At 42.4% G+C, this 18,535-nt stretch overlaps 2 protein-coding genes across 2 annotated transcripts; both read right to left on the reverse strand.

The window, feature by feature from the left end:
• Positions 1-1,250: 1,250 nt before the first annotated feature.
• Positions 1,251-3,319, reverse strand: LOC133965317 (cytokine-like protein 1). Its single transcript, XM_062399802.1, has 4 exons — positions 3,073-3,319; positions 2,942-2,986; positions 2,197-2,343; positions 1,251-2,097 (listed from the first exon to the last, which is right to left on the reverse strand). Exons 1-4 carry the CDS (start codon positions 3,217-3,219, stop codon positions 1,996-1,998), a joined length of 441 nt encoding a protein of 146 aa, XP_062255786.1. The 5' UTR covers positions 3,220-3,319; the 3' UTR covers positions 1,251-1,995.
• A 3,364-nt stretch (positions 3,320-6,683) lies between these two features.
• On the reverse strand, positions 6,684-18,312 carry LOC133962901 (limbin-like). The gene is made up of 23 exons (XM_062398215.1): positions 17,851-18,312; positions 17,503-17,578; positions 16,872-17,053; positions 16,699-16,755; positions 16,372-16,558; positions 16,132-16,232; positions 15,944-16,009; positions 15,658-15,792; positions 15,336-15,475; positions 14,817-15,141; positions 14,362-14,601; positions 14,019-14,194; positions 13,268-13,427; positions 12,956-13,132; positions 12,530-12,840; positions 12,220-12,394; positions 10,982-11,125; positions 10,662-10,889; positions 10,137-10,366; positions 9,948-10,035; positions 9,613-9,788; positions 7,558-7,659; positions 6,684-7,354 (listed from the first exon to the last, which is right to left on the reverse strand). The coding sequence occupies exons 1-23, from the start codon at positions 18,046-18,048 to the stop codon at positions 6,967-6,969; spliced, it is 4,062 nt and encodes a 1,353-aa protein (XP_062254199.1). The 5' UTR covers positions 18,049-18,312; the 3' UTR covers positions 6,684-6,966.
• Positions 18,313-18,535: the final 223 nt, after the last annotated feature.

Raw genomic sequence — 18,535 nt, forward strand, 5'->3', positions numbered from 1 at the left:
AGGCACTTTCATGCTCCTGAAGATGGACATACAAAGTAGGTCTCAGTGAAGTGATGGCCACTGCTCGGACACCCTGCTTGTTCAGCAGCCTTCAGAGGTTACACTGCTGTTGCCCACTGGTGCTTCATCGACCCTGGAGATGACCGGAAACACTTCAGCGGAACTCAACACCACTGCCAACAGCAGCTCCGTCTGAAAACTCCTGCACAGTTGCCATCATCATTAACAATGGCCTCGCAACCCATAGTAATGTGACAGTGAGACATTTTCACAGAGCCAGGACCCCGAGAGTGAAACAGCTAAATGGAATCAAGCCATGATATATCACACTTTCATGTTTCATTCGGTGATACGTTGAAGTGCTCTCAGAAAGTCAATCCAGAAGCAAAAGTCTCCGACACATTGTACAATTCCCACGATTGTGTCTGTCATTAAACACATTGTTGTATGAAAGACACATTGTTAACTTCCCACGATTGTGTCTGTCATTAAACATATTGTTGTTGGCAGCTTCGTAAGTCTTTCAATGAACAGAGAGTTGTCAAACAAGTCCCTTCCATTCAGGTATTCACATGGCAAGGGTGTGAATATAAAGCAGGTACTTACCTTCTTGTCAAGGGAATCATTTCAAAACTCTTGGTCATGGTCTCATTTAAACAGATTAAAATATGGATTAAATTAAATCCAGGCCGTAACCCAAAAGTACGAGCAAGCTGTGGTACATGTCAGATAAAAAGTCTCAACATGAACTAGGCGAATCATTTATCAAATGGCAAAAAACAGAGTGAAAAAAACAATCTAAGAAATCTAAGTTTAATGTATATGGCCCGAAATCCCAGAGGCACATTAATATCCATCACAGCAGAACAAGGTCTCTGTGATGCCAGTGACATAGTATTTCCAAAAGAGGGCAGCAGAGGCCAGGAATAAAACCACGAGGGCAGAGCACCAATATTAACTGTTAAAAAATCACAAAGCGATGTTTCCTCGTTGAGTAATATTTTTGTCAGCCGAGTGGAAATGAATGGGAAACCATGATTTATGGAAAGCCGCATCGTTCACCCACAGTTCATCAATCACATATTCCAGACATAACCACTAGTTTCTTTTAGTTGTAGAGAGAAAATACAAATCTACTTTGTTTTAAACCATTGTTAGAGTTGTATTTAAGTCTGAACTGCGACTGAAAGAGAATCAGTGTTAATACAGGCAGGAACTCAACCGCTAAATAAGAAACAGACACAAACAGGTACATAAACACAAGTTTTATTATATAATATGAGACTTACTGTGTAGAGATTGTCCTTTTAAAGAATCAACTAAATTGTGCCTAAGGCTATAGAAATATTATTTTTTGTTGAGCTTCACTCTAAGAAGCAGCAGCATTGTCACATCTTTCTGGATCTAAACGACAAGAAAACATTGAGAACTCTGAGGGAACACACTGTTCAACCCAGGCAACACGTATAGGAACATCTAATTCTTGTATTTTCAGCCACCATGTTCAACTCGTAAAACGTTTACAACACACCGCATAGTGCTCCTTTAAGACATGTTAGTCAGACCAAGGGTTATGGCAACACAACATATTTCTCTTAATGACGAACGGTGCTTTGATCAGCCGTGGTAAGTAAGCAGCGGTTCAAGCCCGGCTCAGAAGCATCTCTTATTGGTTTATTATTTTAAGGTTTTCATCGGCATGGTTGGCATTCAGCAAATTTCCTGTGGAAAGTTCTGCACTCCTTGCTGGAATGCAGCCACACATGTCCTCTAACATGAGTGTGCAGCTGTAGCATGGAGCCAACTGGGTAGGGCATTAAACAACACAACGTGTCCTGCCAAAACCCTATGACGCATATAATACAGTGCAGGCTGTAGTGTGTCTCGAACATTTGTGGTGTGTCTCGAATGTTTGTACGTTCATTCTGTATATTGTTTATATGTGTTTTTATGTATGTTATAGACAAATGTGTGTTGTTTTCTTTCGCGTGGTGCTCATCTCTCCTCTTGCAGGAGCTGAAGCCGGTCCTCTGCATGGTAAGGGCGAGTATGACCAGTCTCAATAGCCTCACAGTCATCTGTGAAAAACACCAGGTCCTGCCAATGAAAAACAGAGATATGTGGTCAAGCCACTCAGGCTGGAAAACAAGCCAGGTTGAGAACAAAAAGCACTGCACACGCTTAAGATCTTCTCACCCGATAACAGATCCTGGTGATGATGGTGTACAGGCTCTGGATTTTACGTTTCAGCAGCATTATTCTGGGACGCTCTCTGCAGTACTGGTTGGGGTGGTTGAGCACCACATAGAGAAAGTCACGAAGCTTGGTGGTGATGCACGAGTTCTGGAAGGATAAAGCAATCGTTTCAAAACGAACAACACGCAGCCTCATCTGTGAGCCACTTGCAGTATTCATACTTCTTGTGAATCATTAGCTTTACAGATTACACTCAATGTAATCAAGTAGTCTAGCAAAATCATTTTTTTTTATGTCTCATACATTCCCATTTTACAAACCCTCATCAAACATGTCATGGATCATCTTCAAAAAAGATGTCTTAATCACAAGACACAAAAACAAAACAGCATTTTCTTTATTGATGATGAAATTTAGCCTTAAATATCAAACAGGACTTCTGCTAGTGGACATTAGTGGTAACTCCCAGTCACTGGAAATCCCCTCATTCCACAACACTGGTCCTAAGGAAAGGCTGTGGTTTTAAACTCTTCTTTATGAGCAGAAAATGTCCAACACTTAATAAACTGTAAATCTTTAACAAATCTGAGGTTAATCATCAAAACCAATTGACACTTGCACGATGTATTAACAATACATCTCTATATTATTGAGCTTTTCTAGTATTGCCATTGATGAAAGTAAAATGTCGATAAATACTACGTGTCCCCACATCACCTGCATTACCCCATTGCTTCCAACTCACATGCACATCCAGGAAGATCGTAGGTAGGACTTCAGCGCACGTTTTCTGCAAACCCAAAACAGTCTCATGAGAACACAAATCGAGTGGAGCTTTCACAGCCTGCTCTGCAAACTGCCACCGTCCTCACTCACCGTGCGGTGGTACGTGTGGATCTTGTCCAGCAGAGCCATGACTTCTTTGCTCAGGCCGAGCGCCCTGGAGTAGCAGGTCGGAGGAGCGCACTCCGACAGGCGGAGCAGGCAGAGGAGCCACAGCAGAGCGGCCAGTCCCAGCCTCATGTCGGCTTCTGTCAGTGAGCGGGTCGGTGTGTGCTTCCAGCTGTGCAGCCAACACGGATCCAAACGGTGCGGAGGGGACCCGCCGCACTTTTATGGATGGAGGGGCAGAAGAAACCCGCTGGATGATCACGTGGAAGTGGGGGGGTGGGGGGACGTTTGGGGGTCTGCTGTGTGTTATCGGAGCAAACCTGTGCTGTGTTCAAATAACCAGGTGATGACTGGTACATAATAACACAACCACATATTTTGCAACTGCCCCCCATATTTGTGGTTTGTCAATTCCCAGAAACAAGATTTTCTATTATTAGATTATAATTATCAAAGGTAGATAGTCATCTACATGCGAAAAGAACACAAGACTTCTGAACTAGTTCATAGTTCAGTTAATTTCATAGTTTTAAGGTGGAAACTGAGAATGAAAGACTTAACCTCGCTAAAGAAAACCTTATCCATCACTACCCCTTGCCTTTACTGTCGGAATGTTTATCAGACAGTGTTTAAAAATCCCTCAGATAATAATAAGGTGCATCGGATCTCGGATGTAGTTGCTGAGTCTGCGTCTCTGCTTTCTCTTGCCCTCGTGTATGAGACCGAGAGCTGTTGTGTTGCAGGTATGGCCTGGCCCTTTAAGGAAAGTTTGTAGAGTGTGACGTAGTGCACCAGGGTATTGTTGGAAAATACGCTAAAAGTGTGTTTATAAGGAAGGTGACGGACCACCTAGAGGTGATGCGAGTGTCGCTCCTGCTGTATATCAGAGAAAAGAAGTGACCGCATTCCAAGTAAAGAAACATCTCCTCCTCCTTATTCACGGAGCGGTCCAGACGGCTGGTTACCGGCCAGACAGCGAGCCAAGATAACCAGTGACAGGGGCGGCTCCTGGTACAGGCTACATAGGAGACTGATTTATCATGACGTGACACGAAGCCTACTGCGCACATCCTGCACAGAAGCCTTCTGCGCACATTCTGCGCAGAAGCCCATTGCGCACATCCTGCCCGCACATACTGAGTAGAAGCCTACTGCGCAGAAGCCCATTGCGCACATACTGCGCAGAAGCCTATTGCGCTGGAATTGCGCACAAAGTTTTTTTTTTTTTTTTTTATTAAATTTGTACCTGTTTTTATATTTAATTAATTTAATTTAACATAGTGTAAGATATTTTGCAGTTAATAGGAGAAGTCCTGCCATTATTAAGAGTTTAACATATTGCCGACTTGAACTAATACTTTTAGATACTGGATGAAACCTATTGTTAGGGAATAGCCCAGTGGGGGGATATTTTTTGAGAGAAGATTCGAGATTCATTCACTTTACGGCTCAACAGATCTCTGATCCATGAAGCTTCCTTCTACCAAGTTGTGTGGTTCGGAGCCGAGACACTGGCCAGAGAAGAAAACACTTGGAATACGTTGCTTGTTTGGTCTGCATATGTGTGCCATGAGTGATGGGTAACGTAGTGCGAAGTCTAGTTAGTTGGTTTCGGGTAGGCTAAATCGCGGACATTTTACGGGCACTGAGCAACGACATGGTGAAAGCATTCGATTTAGACTGCGTCTGTCCTGAGGAGAAAGTATTGAAATGTCACAAGGGTCAGTGAACAGGTAGGAGTGGGGCACGTGACAGTTCTAGGCCAATGGCTGTAGGGTTTGGGGGATGCCAGGCTCTCATTGGCTGATGAGTTGGCGTATCGAGGGTGAATGAGGAAGGGTAGTGAAGAATACAGCGGTGGATGATAGGAGTGTCACGAACAAGAAGTGTTCCGTGTTCGCTGGACTTTAATAAAGTTACACATAAAGAGAGGTTTCCTGTTGTCTTTACGCGAGGACGTTACAATATGAACGTGTTCACCGTTCAAATTCATTAGTATTATATTATTATTATTTGTCATTGAGTTGCGTTCAGTTCATCGTTCTCATAAAGGTGAACGCGTTCAATGAGCGCTTTCTTTTGCGTTCGTTCATGCACAACACTGGATTCTATGCTGCTTTTGATATATATTTCAGAGAAAATATTTTCTACTTTTGACAGCCTTACTTAAAAGTTACTTTTATATTTTTGAATTTTAGATAGTGGATGATTTAACATGCTCTTAATTATGCTCTATTGTTAGAGAAAATCCCGGTAGTTTTCCAACCTTGTCTTCGGACACCTTACAAGAATCACAGTCTTTGTAAGGCGTATCCATGTGATGTCCTAAGGCCGCCCCCTGCTGGGGGTCTGCTGCTCTACCTTGGTTTGTGCAGCTTGTGATTAACTAAAGTTGTCCATAAAAGAAAATCTTAAATTTCGTTCAAGGGCAATTTGATGTACAACCAGCAATCAGTGCACGACAAAAATAAACTAATATATACAATGTAAATAAAACACAATATAAAAACCCTATAGACTAGTAGCAGGGGGGAAATTAGCTTTTAAAAGATGAATTGATAAATCGACCAACAGAAAATGACCCGTCAAATATTTAGATATTCTCTAAACATTTCCTTCTACTTTTAATTTCCTGTTGTGTTTCTAATAATTATTAATGTTGGTGACATGTCCTTGATAAATGGGGGGAGGTTTTATTACCTCTGCTATGGAGGCTATGTTTTCACATCTGATTTGTCAGTATACAGGTTTATGTAATAAACTACTGGACCAATAACCACACAACTTGGTAGAAGGAAGCTGCATGGATCAGAGATGAACCTATACGGCTCTGTTGAGCTCTACTGAGTGCCAGTCTAGTGAAAGAATCTGGAATCTTCTCTCGAAAAACAATCCCCCCCCCCATAGGGTTTTTAGTGTGAAGCTAATGGTGTTTTATAAAGATGTGATCGAAAACGTCACACGTTATTTATGAATCCACTTTATTTCAGCATGAACAGAAAACAAGAAGAGAGTTTCATTTCACCTCACAACAGTTCCTCATAGCAGCATGATGCATACAAAGAGATGTATACAAACCTACTCATTTTGGCAGCATAGTAGGGACATTTGCTGATGTCACCACCCGTGGCTCCGTGGACAGGCAAGCCAGCATCTAAAACATCCTCCTGGATGGCTCCCTGTGTGAACAGTCAGACGGCGGTTCACACAGAATGTGCGCTTCCTCCTCAGGTGTGTCCCTGACGTACACGCTGCGGTGTTAGTCAAAGATGAATTAAAAATGATTAAATTATCAGGTGCACAATTCAGAAAGCACAGCAAAGTAGAAGAGGAGAAGAAAGAACAAAATAGAGGTAAGAATCCACCCGATTGTGGACATCATTAATGTTTATTTGTGTCGACATGACATGATATGCTTATCAGTACAGGACTCTTTTTATATTTTTTATTATGTATTTTTATTGTTTTTTATAGCTTACAAATTTGTCTGCCTGTGTGTGCGTCTGTATACAGTCCAAAAGATCTTGGGGATGCATCACATTTTGCGTGTGTACGTACGGGGGCGCCAATTTGAAATCTCGCCTATGGCGCCAACATTGCCAGGGCCGGCCATGACAATGGAAGACTAATAACCGGTGAGTCACCCACTTACTTTTGACCTTGCAAATCAACCTGCCTATTACAATATGAGGAATTGAGAAGGAGAAGGAATAACTGGAAACAGTCAGCTGCTTTTACTTGAAAAGCTACATGCTAAATACATGTGACAAAAAATGCTTTGTATTTGCTACATAGAAAACTTTATGAATTACGTTGTATTTAAGTAACATCATAAAGTAAAATCATTATAAAAAGCTTGCAAAGGAATATTTGTAAATGTCACAATAGGTTTGTCGGGGCCACTGAACCTTTCTTCAGATTGAGGAAATTCCTCTTCCTTTTTCTCTGGGAGACATTTCCACAGTCACGAGCTTCAGGTGGATCCCGGAACACAAACAGCCTCCCTCCTGTCCCCGGGATGTCCAGTGCACAGCTGGCTGAGGCTGAGCTGTTTAATGTTTCATTCACTGTGGCCCCAACTTTCCCTTTAGCAGCGTCCCTCTGCTTCTGTGTAACCGTGTTTTCAGTCACGGATGAATTACAATCGGGCGGTTGTGTTTCAGTGACACTGTCCCTCTTTCCTGTCTCTGGTTTCACATCTCTCGGAGTCAGAAGGTGAGATGAGGGCAGCAGTTTTTCCATCAGACTTTGCCTCTTTTCCTGGAGCCTGTGGGATGTGGAGGACAAAAGCTGTGTTGTTAGTGGGAGTGGAGTGTTTGAGTGCTTACCTCATGCATGTGGTCACTGAAGCCCAGCCATGATGAACTGCGCATTTCACTTTAATAAAAAGGATCTGTTTATGATGCTGGTGACCACCAAACTACAAACAATATTTACAAGCCAGATGGTAGCACAAGTCAGACAACTCACCTCTCTCTCTCCACCGGGCAGCACAGTGTGGTCGACATATTTCCATGCACCACGTCTTCTCTCAGTTTGACAGAAATAAGGCGATTAGAACCCACAGCACACCTGGTCAGAAAGATTAAGAGGCTGGTAATTAGGATTCAGTCGCTGTGCACAAAGCCACTTTTGATTAATATAACTGAGTGATCCCCTAGCTATCCGATACACAGTAAAAACTTTTTTATTACTCTATAGACAGAGAATTGTGGAGTCAAATGTTACTACCTCTCATTAGTACAACTCAGGCTTGTCAAAACAATAAAAAATACAGGGTACATTTTTAAAGGGATAAATATTCAAGATTGCCTACGCACAGTAAAACTGTGCTGCTTAAATATCAAGTGCAATGGAGAGTAACAGTAAATCGTATCCCTAATTTTACATTTCATTACCTGTATAATAACCACATACCACTCTACTGATTCCACTGTGTAAATTTGTAAAAGAAGTAAAAGCAGACTTTGGTCAGGAGAGATAGATAATGTGTGAGCTCCTGATTTTTGATTAGTTACAAATGGACTAAATGCAACACATACTTCTGGACACATTCTAACATTTAGATGATGTACACTGAATGGTCCAACTGAGGGAACATACCATAACAAACTGGAAGCGTGCCAGAAACACCATGAAGCAAGAGGACTAAGAAGAGGAGTGGATGAAAATAAATGTTGGGAATCTTGAAGGTAGACGTTTCTTTTGATGAATCACACCTGCTATTTTAATTTTTATGTCCAAAGGACACGAAGATTATGTTTATTTTTGTCAACAGCAAGGAAAAGATGGCTGCCTGCTTGCATTTTTTATGAATGCAGTTCAAATCAGTAGCTAAATGACTGTTTGAAAATAGCAATAAAGGGATGTTATGAGAAGATCAGTTCAGCTCATTTAACCCTGACCAGTCAGATCCTAAGTTAAATGTTAGTTGAACAGTTGCAGCTTAGTGTACGGGTAGATGGTTTTCTACAAACAAAACGAAGCAGGAACAAATAGCATTGAGAAAGAAAGTCTTGAATATTGCTCCAAACAGAGAATTTTCGTTCCCCCGTCCTTGGGCCACACAGCTCTAATCCAAAGAGACATCATGCATGAGACATTATTCATGTGAACTCCAAACTCAGCAGGAGCAACATATGAGTGTTCCAGTGTATCAGGAAGAGAGGGGAAATTAAATGTTGAGTCAAATCCCTTTTCCTTCCATCTTGGCTCAGGGAGAACGGCTGTTGTGGAACTGTGTTCAGACAACATTTATTTCAATTGAAGACAATGCTCGCAGATGGCTGTGCTTCAGCCAGCTGCTGTGGAAACCGAACAGCTTTCTTTAAAATCAGTGACTTCACATGCAAAACTACTTTGTTAAACCACAGAACTGCTGAGACTCTGGCTACAAACTGGAGACAAAAAGGTTTTCACTCGATTACAAGTTCTTCTTCTTTTTTTTCTTTAAAAAGAGGGAAACAAAAGCTTTGCCAGATGGATGAGACAAACAGTTTTTGTATGATAACGTTAAATAAATAAAGTATATCCATTCAGCCCCTTTTCAGTAAAAGAGCTGTATTTTGATACTTAACTCACCCTAAACTAATGAGGACCAAGACTTTTTATGAACCAAACAAAGTCCTGCCACAATTTACATACCAGTGAATCCTGATACAGCTCTATGCTGGCGCAATAAATGGTTAAGTATTGATTTAGTGTTTTCATCAACGACAATTTGTTGAATTTCTGCACTCTTCTTTCAAAACAATTTATTGGTCAAGCATGAGTCTATCTCTGGGTAGATATTATCATTTGTTTTTCTAAGGATACACCACAGTTTATTCGTGGAAATAAATAAGCAGAAAAGACACGCCACTAATAAAATATTCAATGGGATGCCAAAACTCTTTTAGATCCCACTGTATATTCACTGTTATTATCACGTGTTGAACACATTTACCTCTTTGGACTCCACACTATGTAAAATTAGACATTTTCAAGAATGTTTGCCAGAGAATAAAAACCAAACCTGGTTCTTACCCCACATTTTCTTGCTCTGCCAACAATGACGCATGGTGCTGTTTAGGGCAGAGGGCATCAGAGATGGAGAGGAGCTCGCTTTCAGGCAGCGTGGGGAGGAGGAGGCGAAGGGCCTCTAGAAGAACTTCGGCAGACACCTGACTCTGCTTCACCAACTGAGATGCAAACTCCAGATCCTGAAATGAAGAGCAGGGCACAGAGCCATCATAAATACAGATTTCCTCTACTTCCACTGGCGTGCACACAGAAGTGAGGAAGTCACTGTATTTTCTCAGGCCACTGATATGTTTGTATTCATAATATTACTGGAAAAACAGTCTTGAATAAAACCCGACCTGGTCACAGTTTCCATAAAGTCTCCTGAGCTCCATTTGTTCTTTCAAATCTTCCATGGCTTGATAGTTGGCAGTTCTTTCTTGCAAACTGAAAATACCAGAGAGTTTCAACACAGTCAAATTTAATGGCCTGTGTCCACCCACAAAATTCCTCATTACTTCTGAGATAACATTGATGTGACAGCTCACCGCTCAGACAACAGTCTGATGACCTCATCACACTTGTAGAGCGCCTCCTGAAGGATGGTTGTCATCCTGCAGTCCTGCTGCAGCTGAAACACTTTGTCTTCCTCGATGTCCTCCTCGCTGTCTTCAGAGTCGTCTCTGGGGGTTTTATTTGACTCAACTCTGCTAGGAATCTCTAGGCCGTCCAACTCGGTCTTCTCCCTCTGAAGCTGCTGCTCTGCTTCCTCAAGGCCCTTTAGTAAGAGGCAGGTTATCCCTCTTATAAAAGGCTGAAGGTATATCCATACTGCTACCCCTTTTGGTTTGAAAAAACGCATCTTCAATCTACATGAGAATTTTTGGCTGCTAATCCGTATTAATCCCCGTCTATACTAACACACCTGAAAAACGAATCCCACGTAACCAGTTGCGTACGAGCATGCACTAGCCAGTAGCCTGAACCTTATTAAACTCCTCAAAAGCCCAAGCAGACTTTTAAAACATATAATGGTAAAACACAGGCCTTAACATGAGTCCAGCATTGCCTACCATGCAGTGGCTCTGTATACTCTGGGCCATGTCTTGGCTCTCCAGACTCTTCCTCTCTCTGAGCTGCTGGATGAGCAGACCGTGCAGGGTGAGCATGGCTCTGCAGGTCTCCAGGACTTTGGTCCTCCTCTCAGCCTTCAGGAAGTGGATGGCAGCCATTTGAATCGTCAGGTTGTTCGCCTGAGAGCGGAGTTCCTTCTCTCTCTCCCTCTGCATCTCCTCCAACACCTGCCAACATTACAATTGATGAGTCCACTTAAAACACTTACTTACAGTCAATGTAACTGGAGTAACATCAGCTTGAGTGTCCTCCTCTTCACCTTATTCATGACAGTGCTCTCCATCTCCTTCTCTTCCACAAACAGCTGGATCCTGTCCTCGAGCCTTTTCTGGAAATGCAGGAGGTCGGATTCGTCTGTTTTCTGTCTGGCCTTGCTGCTTTTCCCTTTGGACTGCATATTCGTCTGCAAAAGACCACATATCAATAAGGTGGTTGGGAAGTGACTCTAACCACACCGCTGTGATGTGATTAAAAATGAAACCACTCTGTGGAGTCCTTTATTATTTCTGAATAACAATGTGCTCTCATCCAGCAGCCACACAATTGAGGCTGAGCACAGTGTGGTTTGCACTGGTGGTTGCTATTCTCCATTTCTTATTCATACGAGAAAACATTTAATGCAGTTATCTACTGTGGTAGTTTAATTCACATGGGCTCCTCTTGTTGGATTATCTCCAGAGCTGTATTATGAAGAGAAGTAACAGAAAAATATATTTTTTGACTATCAGAGCCAGGCATTTAAAAAGATAAATGCATTTCGAGAATATAGCCAAAATGTCGAGAACAAACTTGAAATTTAAAGAATAAAGTCAAACCTTTACCAATATGTCAAACTTCTAAACTCTAGCTGTTTCCAGACATGACCTTCGGAGGATGTCTGCAGAATTGGGCCTTGACTCTCTCTGGATTTTGGAGATTCGCTTGTGGTGAATCCTGCAAAGGACCTCCTGCTGTGTACTCACATCAGCTCCTTCAAACTTTCTGCTGACTCTATATTGGGGGGCTTTAGAAAGTTCATAAGCTGTCAAATGGAAATTTGAGTTCACACATACAACCGCTCCAGAGAATTTCCTGAGGTTCTCCGGAGATCACCCAGCTGTCAGTCACGCCTTAACATGGACAACTTTAAAACAAAAATCATCCTCCTCTAATTTGTAATGCCTGGCCATAAAACCCTTCCATACTACCACGGAGTAAAAGGGATAAAAGGGAAAAGGGTTGAGCAAGATTCCCTGAAAACAAAAATTAAAAATGGAAAACTTCCATGCCTAATATTTGGGGATATCACTGTGTTCCCTGCAATGATTAAATAAGATTGGACTCGATAGACGTCTTCCATACAGAACATTCTGTACAATTCAACACTTTTAGCAAAACATCTTTTAAAGCATTTACCAGGTAATTCAAATATTGTACCAAATATGTCACCAGAGTCACAAAGTAACTCTAAACATTGGACATAGGAATAAATTCCAGACTTTGTGATTATGCGTTTACCATCTGTTTCTCGCTGTCCTTTCTCCAAGCTGCCAGAGAAGTGTGGAGTTTGGTTTTGGAGACAGCATGAGGCAGCACCAGGCATCGGTCCATCACAGACAGACACTTCTGGAACTCCAGTTTCATCCTCAGCCTGTCATCTTCAGATAGAGTCAGCTGAGATGAACACAAACACCTAGGGCATAGAGGGAGATAGAAGAATGACAGATCACCAAACCAGAGTTTGACTTTACATTACTGTGTTGGAGCGCTTTAAATGTGGAAAAATCTGTGATTAAATTTTCTTATGTCATTACACAGCATCACTAACCTGAAGAAAGCTCTGGATTGTGCCCTTATCTCCCTCTGCTCCTGCAGCTCTCTCTCCATGGCTTCCTGCAGAGCTCCCCTAGTGCCGCTCAGGGTGCGCAGCGCTGCCTTGCCTTCCTGGTGCAGCCTCTCCTGGCCCTGCAGGAGAGTGCTTGCTCCTTGTCCCTGCGCCTGTCCGGCTCCTTGCTCTGGCTCTACCTGCAGCAGGGAGAGGTGGGTCGCCGGAGGTAAGGGCGTTGGCAGAGCCTGAGTGACAGAAGGCTGGATGGCTTTGACTTCTGCTATCGCACCTTGGATCACACGCATGGTCACCTGAAGAACACACAGAGGATCGAGATGGTGTAATTTAAAGGAAATCCATATTTGTGTGGTAGCTTTTGGATGATTAGGTCATGATTGTGCCACATGTACACTGTTAGAGCGGCACCTTGCGGATGTCAGCAGTAGCCTCTTCATCCAGGTTGTTGATGAGCTCAGCTAGCTCCAAGCTGTGAGCCGTCAGTAGATTCTGCCAACAGTGCAGGTTCTGGGCTACCTCCATGCTTTGCTCCAGACGCTTAGACAGAACCGACAGCTCCTTCTCTCTCTGTTTGTGGACTCTCAGCTGGAGAAGGTGGGAACAGGATTGAATAAAGGCAACATTTTAATTCAGGACTGAGTTAAGCAACCGGTTTCCCTGCATCAATCCACAATGAATAGTGGTTTGGAATAAGACCCTAATTATGTATGATCCCTTCACCATTTCAGTGATGATCTCCCTCCTCTTCTTGATCAGGCCGCAGCGCATGGCTCTCCTCTCTTGACTCAGCGCCTCATCCAGTCTCTGCCTCACCATCACCAGCTCTTTCTGGGCCTTTTCCTGCAGCTGGTCTATCTGCTCTGCAGGCACTGTGCTCCCTCTAGTGGAGAATAAGAGAACATGCCAAGTTGAAACATGGCTGCAGTATAGTAAACTTATTGTGGTTTCTGCCAAGGGGGTTATGATTTCACTTGTGTTTGTTTGCTGGTTGATGTAAATGTTTTCAGGATTTCCACTAAACCTGGTGGAGGTAAGAATTTATAAATTTATATTTTCTTTGACATTGCAACATCAGGCCCTTTTAAAAAAAAGTGAATAATTCAGAGATATTTTTTCTTTTCTAATTCACGATAAGAACTAACAAACATGTACGATTTGGCCCTGACAGAGGCTTGCGCTATACTGAGTTCCATTCTGGTATAAAAAAAACGAACCATGAGACAAACAATGTAGAAAATGTAAAAAAAATGATTTAGTATTTTATTAATTTTAAAGTATTTTCTCCGTATAAATTTACATTTCCAATATTATATAACGCAAATGTGTTCACTCATATTTAACTATTTCACTATGAGTTGGAGTCGGTTTCTTCAGATTGATTTTAAGATTACAGATGTGGAAACTGTTAGTTAATATGGCTTGAGAAGATTACTTTTAACAGAGCGTGGAATATCCTACAATAAGCACTGACCTCCTGATGTGAGTGAACCAGCTCTCCAAGTTGCTGGAGGTGCTAGAGAAGGTGTCAGAAATCAGGCTGTTGAGGCTGTGGAGGCTGTGAACCAGGAACTTCCTCTGTGCATGGCGTTCAGCCAGAACATAACGCTGATTGGCAAGGACGACATCAAGAACCTCTTCAAGCTGATCCTGAACAAAGGAAACGTCACATTATCACATTAATAAATCATCAGTACTTCAGCCAGTGGAAATATCTGAAACATACAGATGCCAAATGCATTATTGGAGGAGGACATTCAATGGTCATGGTTTTAACCGTGTGTCAGCAGAATGTTAATCGACTTCAGTTTTGTTACCTGACAGGTAAAATAATCATGCTGCAGACTCATGGCTGTGCTTTTCTCCAACTCGCCCATCCTGGTGGCCTCCTCCATCTCCTCAGAGAAGATCTTGTGCAGCTCCACCCGGCGCCACTCGATGATTTGCCTCTGAACCTTTGCTGAGGCTTCTTCATGTCGGACCAACAGGGTGCGCTGGAGCCGACTCTGGCTCCGTTTATGCAGCTTCTCTAGCAGGACACTGCACTGGAGGACTTCCTACCGACATCACAAATGGATACTAAAACACTATAGTAATTGCATTTAAGAAAAGCAATAAATGGAAATAAAAAAAAGTCTCCTGCAACTTCCCTAACAAGTTTTACCATCTCTTACTTCATACATTATTTTCCAGCTGATTTTTTCTTCTGTTTCCAATTTAAAAGTAAAACTAAACAATGCAAGTAACTTAAAAAGCTCCTCATTACTGTTACCTGTTGTTCTGCATGTTGACACAGCAACTCGGCCTCGGCTTTCTCAGCTGCTTCCCTGCGGTGCTCTGCTTCCATTTCTTCCCGAGTCTCCAGGTTACACTGGCCAGCCAGGGCAGCCATTCGGGTCCCGCGCTCCTCCTTCAGTCGGCCCTCCATGCCAAGCAGCTGTCCATGGAGCACACTGAGAAGCCTCTGCTGGGCCTGGGCGGTGGTCTGCCCCATGTGCCTCAGGCCCCCCAGCAGGGAGGATATCACATCCTTGTAGATCTGAATGCGTGTGGTCTCCAGGTTGTTGGTTGCGCGAAGCAGTGTTGACATTTCAAGGCTTTTGTGGATGAAATGCAGAGTAAACAAGTTAAACTTTGTTCATTGTATATTATGGTTCAGAATATATTTATATATTGTGCAAATGTATTTTCCCATTATTCCCTTCAAAGGGGCATTTCAACATTTTCACACAATTAAAAGGAAATTAGACTTTGTAAAAAAAAAAAAATCCCTGTTGACTGGTTGACTCACTTCTCCAAAGCCTGGTACATGTTCTGAGGATCCTCTAACACCATGATGTCCACCATCTTATCTTCAAATGTTGACTCATCTTTAATTGTTTCACTCATGTTGCAGTCTGCATACTCCAGGTCTGAATCCCTTCTTTTCCTCTGAGCAAAGAGAACATATGTGCAGTTAATTAATATATATTCCTGAAATTAATTATTAACATTATTTCTAGAGAGCAGCTATTACTCTCTCTTTATTTAAAAACCCCTTATAAACTCATTCAAAGATACTACACGTGATGAACAAATGAACTTAAAAAATTTGACTCTTATGTTTGTCATACCCTTTGCTGAAGAAGGTTAAGCCTGGTTCTGAGGCCTATCAGGTTCATGGCCAGGAACCCGAGTGACAGCAGAACCAAAGCGACAAAGAACCCTGCAGCAAATCCAGCAAAATGGACTCCGTGGTTGGGATAGATCTGAAACGGTGAGCACAAACATCCGACTTCTCATTAACACAGTTTTGTCAACATGATCTTCACTCAAACAACAAACATGCGATACTCAAAGCTGCAGGTGTGTTTCCAGTGGACGAACAGTATAGGTGCATTGTGAGAGCCATCAACTCACTCTGTCAGTGGAGTTCACCCTCAGGGTTAGATTAGCTGTTAATGGACCAAACATACTGACGTCATTCTGTGGAATCAAGAAAACAAAACGTCAGGTAAAAACACCAAAAATAATTCTGCATAAGTTGTGAAATTAAAAACAAATGTTTCACTTGAGTTAAAAAGAGGAAAAGTTGGTGCAGACAATACCTGTGAGGCATTAGAAAAAGTGAGAAAAGCTGGAAGGTCCAGTATTTCACTCTTATGACTCCTTATGTGAGCCGTGTAGTTGACGACAATCTGAGAACCAGCTGGGGAGTAAAGAACATTAATATGCTAATTTTACGAGACAAATAAAAGTTTTTATTTTAATTTCAGGCAAGAGCGTTTAGGTTAAAATGTTATATCTTTCACAATATTGTGATATTGTGTTTATTGTGCAAAACGTACCAGACAGGGAATCAATAGCAAATGTCTGATAGCCTCTTTCCACCACCCTGCCTTCAGTTTGTAGGAGGACTATTCCAGACAGGGAGTCCCGGATGGCCACCTGAGACAGGTTGGTACCACCGACTGGACCCATGTTGTGAATCAGCAGGAAGAAGGTCAACTGAGGAGGGTCAGTGTCGAGCTTCACCTAGAGACCATGTGTCCGAGGAGGCGAGGAGAATTGATCACTGCATGTTAAAGATGCTTGAGCAAAAATATATTAGGAATTAAATACACATTGATAAAAGGGGCTGTATAATAAGAATATGATGATGTTAGGGTTAGTACCTGAGCACACTTGTGAAATTTGACCCCGAATGCAGATGGAGGTGCCACACTCTGAACCTGCAGAAATATTCAAAGCATTTTACAATTAGTTGTTAACACCATAACAACCCTTTAATTAACCATTCTCAACACTTAAGTTTCAAGAATGGCTTAATAATAATGTAGAAACCCACCTGAGGCAGAGTGTGGCCCGGGTTGAATCTGGTCAGTGTGCTCTTGCGGATCCGAAGGTGCAAGATGTTCGACATTTCAGTAAATGAAGAGAAAAAGGAGAGTCCCCGTGGACCGGCAGGAGCTGAAGAAGAGAGGGGGCTGTCTGAAGAAGACACCACTGGCCCTTGGAGTTTCATTGCACCTGTCAGACACAGGGTTGAACAAGTCAGTAAATAAAATATTTTTCAAAGTGTCATGCACCAAAATGTCTCCAGCTCACATGGACACTTCAAACCTAACAACAACGAGAACATGAGCAGTAGCAGACCCAAAGCAATACACTTTCATACATCCTGTCACAACTCAAATATCGAATCTAATAAATATCCTTCTCTTTAGACGTGAATCATATGATACATAACTTTGCCATTGTAGGTCTTTAACCTTTCAAATTTAAAGTGCTTTCCGTTGTGAGTAAAGTACAGTAGTGAGGCGGAATCCGCCAATAAATACATGGCATTTCCATTTCTAACTCAGACAGTGCACTCAGCCATCAATTCTGTCACATTTGAATAAACTCATCTTCACAGACACATTCATTTGGTAATTTACTGTATAGCTGAAGTATAAACTTAAGAGAAAGGCACAAACCATCCATCCTGAGCAGTGGCAGCGCTGCAGTTCTCCCAACACGGTCATGTGGCATTAGATGGGGACTGGAGAAACTCTGACCATGGAAAAGAGGCAGATGCTATTAAACATAAACATAGTAAATACATAGATCAACCCAATGACGGCCAAAGAAAGTCTTCCACAAAAGTTCCTCTAGAAGCCTCTTCTATATACCTGGTGACAGAATACGCCTATTAAAGATAAATGCTATCTCTGGTTGTTGGATGTGCAGCAGCTGCAGGAGGCTGCTCCTCTATCAGAAGAGAGGCTGAGGGGTCTGGGTTGTTGACATGGAAGAGTTGTGGTTGTAGTTTTGGAGATACTCACCTCCATGTTCTCCAACAGAAGAGGAGGCGGGGTTGTGCACCATGACTCATCCTGACATGTACCGTTACAGCAGGACTGGTGTCCAGCTCCGTGACCCGGGCGGTGATGTGAAGAAGGTGGAGACGAACATGACACTTGTGTGTTAAAGATAAATGAAAGTATCGTGGCCGTCGTCGCGACTACATGTACCTGAAGCATTCGTAGTGTTGCTGTGTCGCTCTCACCGAGGAGAGCCGCTAGCTAACCGGCTACATCCAGAGATGGTGGTGAAAACCCACCGAGACATTTCTACAGCTCTTCCCTCAGGAACCTCCTCTGTAACAGCGTCTCTGTCATTAAAACAACACAGCGCTAGTTTTTTAACATTTCAGTGAAAACTACAGGCGCCATTTATACAAGAACCCAGCGTCCACGACGCTCCACTCCTGAAAAACTTTTTCCAAAACTTTGGGAAAACGGGCATTTCCTCCGGCTCTGTTAAGCACGATGGAGTAGACCAGTTGATTTCCGGTTTTGACTTTCGAATAAAAATAGATATGTTGAACCGCGGGGTTGATGGAATGTTGTTTCTATCTAAAAGGATCTAAAAACAATCCAGAAAAACGCTAGTATACCAGTATAAGCCAAATGTGATGTATGCATTTTCCAAACTTGATAATTGCCCTCTTCTCCGACCCTAGGTCAT

The sequence above is a fragment of the Platichthys flesus genome, chromosome 2, assembly GCF_949316205.1.
Source record: "Platichthys flesus chromosome 2, fPlaFle2.1, whole genome shotgun sequence".
NCBI classification, from domain to species: Eukaryota; Metazoa; Chordata; class Actinopteri; order Pleuronectiformes; family Pleuronectidae; genus Platichthys; species Platichthys flesus.

What these genes read in the sequence shown, in the direction of transcription:
- LOC133962901 (XM_062398215.1), bottom strand. Translation starts at nt 18,048, where the DNA reads ATGCTTCAGGTACATGTAGTCGCGACGACGGCCACGATACTTTCATTT. An exon ending in ATGATTATTTTACCTGTCAG is followed by an intron (nt 14,195 to 14,361) that starts GTAACAAAACTG and finishes TCCTTTGTTCAG; the next exon opens with GATCAGCTTGAAGAGGTTCT. An exon ending in CAATCCAGAGCTTTCTTCAG is followed by an intron (nt 12,395 to 12,529) that starts GTTAGTGATGCT and finishes TCTATGCCCTAG; the next exon opens with GTGTTTGTGTTCATCTCAGC.
- LOC133965317 (XM_062399802.1), bottom strand. Translation starts at nt 3,219, where the DNA reads ATGAGGCTGGGACTGGCCGCTCTGCTGTGGCTCCTCTGCCTGCTCCGC. An exon ending in TCCACACGTACCACCGCACG is followed by an intron (nt 2,987 to 3,072) that starts GTGAGTGAGGAC and finishes TTGGGTTTGCAG; the next exon opens with AAAACGTGCGCTGAAGTCCT. An exon ending in CGATCTTCCTGGATGTGCAT is followed by an intron (nt 2,344 to 2,941) that starts GTGAGTTGGAAG and finishes TTATCCTTCCAG; the next exon opens with AACTCGTGCATCACCACCAA.